Source organism: Myiozetetes cayanensis, unplaced genomic scaffold (genome assembly GCF_022539395.1).
Source record: "Myiozetetes cayanensis isolate MyiCay16 unplaced genomic scaffold, myiCay2020 scf18, whole genome shotgun sequence".
Classification (NCBI taxonomy): domain Eukaryota; kingdom Metazoa; phylum Chordata; class Aves; order Passeriformes; family Tyrannidae; genus Myiozetetes; species Myiozetetes cayanensis.
Window position 1 is genome coordinate 11,965,576 of NW_026087389.1, and position 7,070 is coordinate 11,972,645.

Sequence of the window (7,070 nt, forward strand, 5' to 3'; positions counted from 1 at the left end):
GGGATAGAGGACAAATGCATGCCGGAGTGGGAAAATGCAGTACCAGCAATCCTGGTGCTAAACTCTGATGTGGACTTACTGAGACGGACGGGGAGCGTGGCAGCACTGCCCTCCCGGCTGCCTGCCAGCGCCGAGACACGCACCAGGTAGGTGATGCCCTCCCGGAGATCACCCAGCTCCAGCCCCGTCTGGCTGCCTGGGATGCGCCTCGTCCTCTCCGTGCCATCTGCCGGGAGGGGGGCAGTGCGGACACCCTCAGTGTCAGCCGGTCAGGGTCCCCCAGGTGCCACCCGTGCCCCTGCCCACAGACTCACCCTGGTTGTTGCGCACCACCACTTTGTACTCGGTGGCACCAGGGACACCGGTCCAGCTCAGCCGCACCCACCTGCCCGATTCCTCCACGAGCCGCAGGTCTGACACAGCGCCCACGGCCCCCTCCACACCTGTGAGGGGATGTGTGAGGCACAGCTGGGGCTGCACAGCCTGGACAGCACAGCCCCCCATAGTCATCCTGGGTCACAACCAGGCAGCTGAGGGGTCTCATGGCCAAGGGGGTCCCCAGGCTGAGCAGTGCCACATGGGGGACAACCCAGGGGACCCACAGCAGTCACTCACCTGTCTGGAAGGTGGTGACAGGGGTGGCCACCTCCCCACCATCATAGAGCGTGTAGAGGGTGATGCGGTACTCGGTACCTGGCTTCAGCCCAGTCAGCTGGTAAGTATTGGTGCTGCTGGGGAGAGACACCGTTCTGGGGGGCTCTGGTCCTGTGGGGAGGAAAGGGTCACTACCAGCTGCTGGCAGGGAGAGCCCGCAGGGGCAACAGGCACCCTGAGCCCACCTGTGGCTCTCTTCCACTCTAGGCGGTAGCCACGGGCATCACGGGCACTGGTCCAGAGCACCTGGATGGATGTGGGACCCAGGATGTTGGTCTGCAGTGTCTGGTCCGTACCTGCCTCTGCAAGAGGAACCCCATGGGCCAAGCTATCCTGTGCCACTCTGCTGCCAGCCACCCACCCCAGCAGGTCTCCAGTCCCCACACACACCAGGATAGGGAGCATGTGGGGCAATGGCAGATGGTTCTGGCCTCATCCCAGGGTGGAGTACAGGCCAGCAGCAGGATGGCATCACCTACCCAACACCTACCTGTCCTCTGCCGCAGGGTGGCTGTGGGCCCCTCCAGCTCCCCGAAGAGCGGGGCCACCGTCACCACGTAGTCGGTGTTGGGCTGCAGCCCCACCAGTGCGTGTGACGTTCGCCCGGCATCCAGGTCCACCCTGTGCCTGTCCTGCCCTGTGGGAGCCAGTGCAGCAGTCTCTTGGGGGCTTTGGGCAGCGGGTGCCACCAGCCCCTTCCTGTCCCTCCTCCTAGGGGCCACAAGCTCTGGAACAGGCACCTACCTGCGAGGGTCGCCCAGGACAGCCGGTAGCCAGTGGCACCGCTGGCAGGCTGCCAGGCCAGCAGCATGCTCTGTGCTGAGATGTTGTGGACGGCCAAGTGCTGCACACCCACCAGATGCCCTGCGGGAAGAGAGGTGCCTGTCCATCCCCCACATGAGAATAAGGCAGGGGGCAGCAGAAATCACCTTCATCTGCAAACTTCCTGCTCCAGAGGCAAGAAGCCCTCTTTCCCCTGCTCATGGATGCTGAACTGCACTGAGGTCACTGAGTGCAGCCCGCGCCCAGGCAGCTCCTTCAAAGCAACAAACTCCTGCAAAGTGGAGCTCAAAGCCTTCCTCTTAATGCCTTAAATACTTTCTGTGGGTTAAGACTGCCTGGGGCAGCTGAAGGAATTGGTTTGCCAAAATTTGAGGCTTGCAAAGGTTTGCCCAGAGTGCCTCACCCTCACTTCTACTTGCTTTCCACCACCCTTTTTCCTGGTGGAAACCACATTTTCCTCCTGCAGAGCACTGTATTCAAATTTAAAAAAAAAAAAACAACTGCATTTTTTCAGTCAGAATTTTTACGTCATGTGAGGAAAGCTCTGGTCGAAACACTCCCAGAAGGCTGCAAAGGAAATTGGAAGCGCACAGTGCTGCACCCTGCCCTGGGACCAACTTTTGGGGCTCAGAGCATCACCTTGTAATCGTGCTCACCTCCATCCCAGCCCCACTCCCACAGGCTGCAATGAGCCTGGCAGCCCCATCCCCATGAGGCACAGCGACTGGAGGGACATCCCTGTGCTGGGAACCCATCCCTAACCCCAGCTGAGCCCAGGGCCAGGCACAGTGCTTACGTGTCCGGGCGGTGAGGGTGGCAGGGACAGCAGGCTGCTGTGCGTAGCGGGGTCGGAGCACCACCACGTATTCCGTGTCGGGGCGCAGGTTGCTGAGTGTGGCTGATTGTGCACTGGCCCCCAGGCTCTTCTCCTCCCCCTGAGCTGCTCCTGGAAGGACAGTAGAGGAGTGTGGGTGGGTACAAGGACATGGAACACACCAGGTCCAGCAGGGAAGGGGTGTCTGTGGGCTGGCACCCTGCCCTGAGGATGCCAGTTGTTGCCAGGGGTGGGGAGTACCGGGAGAGGCTGGGACATGGGCCAGGGCAGGGGCACCCCTTGGATCGCCCAGGGCCAGGGCGGGGCTGCCAGGTGTGCGGCTCCAGCCCAGCCCCTGGCTGGGACCGGGTCTGCTGCCTGCCCCCCACGTGCAGCAGTCATGGGGGCAGATGTGTGCCTGAGCTCCCAGCCCTGAGTTGGGGTGCACCCGTGGGCTCCTGGCCATCATGCACACCCAAGCACACGCTCCGAGCCTCGTGCATGAAGCCTCCGGGAGCTGGGATACACAGGCTGCCTGCACAGCCCTGCACACACGCGTGCCCCACAGCCCACGCACGCGTGCCGGCTGCCGAGGTGAAGGCGGGCGTGCACACACCTGCAGCACTCTGGGCATGCACCCCTGCATCAACCCCCACCCATGCACTCCCCGTGCCCACGGGGCTGTGCAAAGGCACGGCATCCAGGCAGCACTGAGCCTTGCAGGGACCGTCCCCTCACCTTGCATGGTGTAGCTGAGGCTGTAGCCCTGGGGGAGCTCAGGGCCAGGCTGCCAGGCCAGCCGCAGGAAGGTTGCTCCAGTATCCACCACGCGAAAATCCAGCATGGAGCCAGCACGGCTTTCTGGGGGCACACAGGAGCAGGGATGAGCTCCCAGCCCCATGTGCAGGCACTCAGTGCCTGCGTTCGCCCCTGTCCCCAAGGGTATGGACACTCACGGGTCCGTGCTCGGCTGGACACTGACTCGCCGACGCTGTTGGCGTACTGGGCAGTGACAGTGACCAGGTACTCCGTCCCCACGCGCAGTCCCCGCAGCACAGTGCTCGTCTCCCGTGGCCCCAGGCTCACCTGGGCAGGAACAGTGTCATCCCCTCAACATCCCCAGGTCACTTGTGGAGCCTCTGGGGACCCCCAGGAACTCTGAGCAGCCAGGTAGGAGCACTCACCTCCTGCCTCTCTGCCATGATCGGCTGCCCCAGCCCTGTCAGCGGCACGTGTTGCACCCGGTAGCCAGTGACAGGGCCGCTGGCTGCCGTCCAGCGGATCCGCAGCTGGTCAAAGCCCCGCTCCAGGATCTCTAGGTTGGAGGGGCCAGTATGGCTCTGCCCATCTGTGGGGAAGCACAGGGGCTGTCAGTTCCAGGGTGCACGAGGCAGAGAGGAGACCTTTACAGGACAGCAGAAATGCGTGTCCATTGGGATGGTATGAGCAGGAAGGCAATTTGGGTAGGGATGGGTGCTAAGAATGCACCCATGGTGAGCACAGCCTGACTCCTGTCAGGGAGGAGGATGGGGGCCCATACCCAGCAGGCGCAGGGTGCCCCCAACACTCGTGCACACTCTGCGTGTCATCAGTGGCACCAGTGTGCTCAGCAGCTTGAAGTCACCAACGTAGGAGAAGAAGGCCTCAGTAGGCGTTGAGGCCACACGAACGAGCTCCTTGTGGTCAGCATTCTTAACCCCTGGGAGGAATGGAGACGATGGGTGAGGGAGGGACCCTGAACCAAGCAGGAGAACCCCTCATATGGTGCTGAAGCCTTGCTCACCCACGGCAAAAATCTTGATGCCCTGACTCTTCAGCTTTGCTGCCGGCCCCTCGGCATCATCCTGGGACTTGCCATCTGTGATGAGGATGCAGATCTGTGGGGGTCAGGCAAGAGATGTGAGACCCAGCATGGGGTCCATGGACCCAGCACTTCTCCCTGTGTCGCCAGAGCCCTCCATGTACCTGGGGGACCCCAGGCCGGAGCTGTGTGGGGCCAAAGAAGTTGTCAGCAACATAGCGGAAGCCAGCACCAGTCCGCGTGTTGCCACCCTTGTAGCTCAGCTGCTGGATGGCCTTCCGGACACTTGTGCCGTCAGTGTGCTGGGAGAAGGTGAACTCCACCCTGGGGAGTGCAGGGGGACAGTGTCACCTCCCAGCTCTGCCCCCCTGCTGCCCCACATGCCCCCTCCCCGGGGCTCACCGTGGGTCATCGCTGTACTGTGCCACGGCGAAGCGCACTGCCTTCTCACCCACCACCTGCACGAAGGGCGCCACCAGGTCATCCATGAAGGTGCGGACGGTGCGGAAGTTGTTCCTGCCAATGCTGGACGAGCCGTCCACCAGGAAGGCGATGTCAGCCTCCAGCACATCCTCACACACAGCTGTGGGGCAGTGACAGTTCTCAGGGTGTGGACCAGCACAATGGCCCAGTGGTGCTGGGCCTCTCTCATCATCCCACCCGCTGCATGCACCCAGTGCTCAGCACCCACCTTGGCTCCTCTTCTGCGCCATGGCAGGCAGGGGACCCAGGAGCGTGGGGAGCACAGCCAGGAACAGGAGCTGGCCGCTCATTGTGGGAACCTGCAAGAGAGGATGCTGCCATCATGGCCCCGCAGCAGCTCCACACCTCGGGGACAGCAGTCGGGGAGGTTCCCAGCACCACCCGTGCCAGGACGCCTGGCAGCGCTGGGAGGGCAGGGTGCCAGTGCCGTCCCAGGCACCCCACGGCGCAGGGAGAGCCCCGCTTCAGGCCGGGGCAGGGAGGCAGCAGCTGGCCCGTGTACAGCCGGTGGGGTTGCCCACAGTGCGGGGGATACAGGCAGCGCCCTCCCGCCCTCCCAGTCCAGCCCGGGCTCTACCTCCCGCCAGCCCTTCCCCTGCCCACGCCGCGGCACCGGCAGCAGCGCACCCCGGCCGCTCCTGCCTCCCGGTCCCCCAGCCCGCAGGGGCTCCCTCCGCCCCAGGAAGGTGCTCTAGGGCAGCGGGGAGCCAGCGTGGGTAGCCCTGCCCGCCAGCCCCACGTCCCGCCGCTTCCCACCCACGCGGCCCCGAGGAACACCTGGCCCGACACCCCCGCGATGGCCACGGTGGGTCCCAGCCCCAGCACCGCCCGGCGGAGCGAGCCCCGCCGCGGGAGGGTGGGCGAGCGCCGTGGGTGCCCGCGCGGGAGGCTCGGTCGCCCCGCAGCGCCCCCGGGACCCCCGGCACAGCCCCGCGCTCACCCGCCGTCCCCGCGGGGGCCGCTCCGTCCCGCTCCGCGCCGTTCTGTTCCGTTCCGTGCCGAGCCGAGCCGGGCGCAGGCGGTGCCGGCGCGCACCGGCCCCCGGCGCTCCCGCCCCTTTATGGAGGGCGGCCCGGAGCGCGGTCCAGAGCGGGGGGAGCGGCGCGGCCCCCGCCCAGCCCGCCCCCCCCAAAAGGGCTTTTCCCACCCGTTCCCCTGGGAGAGAAGGAAGGAAAACGGCTCCTCGGGCTGTCCTCCCTCAAGTGCCACCCTTGGCTACAGAACGCGCAGGGGCTGAAGAGTAACGAGGTGGGGATGAAGCAGGAGAGGGCTGGATCCCCGGGGAGCGTTTCTGCTGGACTTTCCACTGAGATCTCGTTGAGGAGCCGAGTAGTCTCCAATAAGGCTCAAGGCAGTTTTCCATCTAGCATCTGCATCCTCTAGGAAGGTGAGGAACTCTGGGACCTGCCAGCCAGGAGCTGGCTGCTCACCTCCATCCATCTCAAGGGAATGTGACCACAGGGACTGTAGGGCATCACCCTGGGCAGAGCTGGATGGAGCTGCCACAGGGATCAGAGCCCCTGACCCCCACCGGGTTAGAGCACCAGCCCTGGGAAGGACAATGGTGGTGAAGGGCTGCTCCCCACACCAGCACAGCTCACACAAGGCTTCAGGACTGCCAGGCCTTGGGTGGGACTTTTCCTGCCCCCTCAGCTTGGAGTACCCAGCATATAGGGCTCTAGCACCCTTGTACAGGAACTGCCCTGAAGCCATCTGTGAGGCATCCTCCTGCCCTGCTCGAGACACCATCTCCCACCAGCTACCAGAGCAGACCAGTACCTGAAACCTACCCCAGAGCTGGAGAACCCGGCCACTGAAGATGTGGCTGCACTTGTTATGAGGAGGCAAAAGGGAAAGGATGCCCAGCAGGATGGTCAGGGACCCCACGTTACTCTAGTCTCACTTCCTGCCCACCCAGTGACTGGTGGAACTGTGCTCGAGGCTCCACAGCCCAGGGTGCCTCCCTGACCCTCAGGGTGCCCCTCACCCCCAGGGTGGCTGCTCCTTGGGGGCACATCACATCCTCCCCCGTGGTGTCTGTGCTCACCTGGGGCTGGCCCCGGCTCATGGCCCTGCCATGTGCCTCATGCTACCCCCCCTCTGTCCCCTTGGTCACCCCACATTCCCCTGTGCCCAGCACCTCACATACCTGTGCCCTCCCAGCCACTGGCGCAGGGGCTCCCCTCCGGCTCCTGGCAGGGCAGTGGACAGGTCCGGGGGCATCTTTTTGCGGGCAGCAAGGAGAGTGACAGTGGGGGTCGCTGGGACCCAGAGCCGTCTCACAGCTGGGGGCCCGGGACAGGGTCACCGGCCACCGAGCGAAGATGCTCCAGGGTCGGCTGCAGGCAACTTTCCCAGGCACACGCTGTTCCCAAGCAGGGGAGGAGTGGCGATGCCCCAGCTCTTCTTAAAGGCGCAGCAAGCAGTGCATCCCCTCCTCTTCATTAGCCCTCCTCTCCTTAGACCCCAGCCCTGGCCCCCACACCTGGCTGGGGGGTTCTGAAGTTCACCGTGGTCACAGGTTTCCCCCTGCCT

The 7,070-nt window shown here is 64.4% G+C and overlaps 1 protein-coding gene across 1 annotated transcript in view; it reads right to left on the reverse strand.

Moving 5' to 3' along the window:
- COL7A1 (collagen type VII alpha 1 chain) overlaps positions 1-5,537 on the reverse strand; it is a 30,006-nt gene extending 24,469 nt beyond the window's left edge. Inside the window, exons 1-16 of the mRNA XM_050313285.1 lie at positions 5,476-5,537; positions 4,744-4,834; positions 4,455-4,635; positions 4,217-4,376; positions 4,035-4,128; positions 3,792-3,950; positions 3,436-3,599; positions 3,208-3,337; positions 2,990-3,112; positions 2,234-2,383; positions 1,399-1,518; positions 1,145-1,291; positions 840-956; positions 616-765; positions 315-443; positions 80-226 (exon numbers count right to left, since the gene is read on the reverse strand). Coding sequence (XP_050169242.1) covers positions 80-226; positions 315-443; positions 616-765; positions 840-956; positions 1,145-1,291; positions 1,399-1,518; positions 2,234-2,383; positions 2,990-3,112; positions 3,208-3,337; positions 3,436-3,599; positions 3,792-3,950; positions 4,035-4,128; positions 4,217-4,376; positions 4,455-4,635; positions 4,744-4,825 — 2,053 coding nt within the window. The 5' untranslated portion in view covers positions 4,826-4,834; positions 5,476-5,537. The remainder of the gene's footprint in view (positions 1-79; positions 227-314; positions 444-615; positions 766-839; positions 957-1,144; positions 1,292-1,398; positions 1,519-2,233; positions 2,384-2,989; positions 3,113-3,207; positions 3,338-3,435; positions 3,600-3,791; positions 3,951-4,034; positions 4,129-4,216; positions 4,377-4,454; positions 4,636-4,743; positions 4,835-5,475) is intronic.
- Between the last annotated feature and the right edge of the window lie 1,533 nt (positions 5,538-7,070).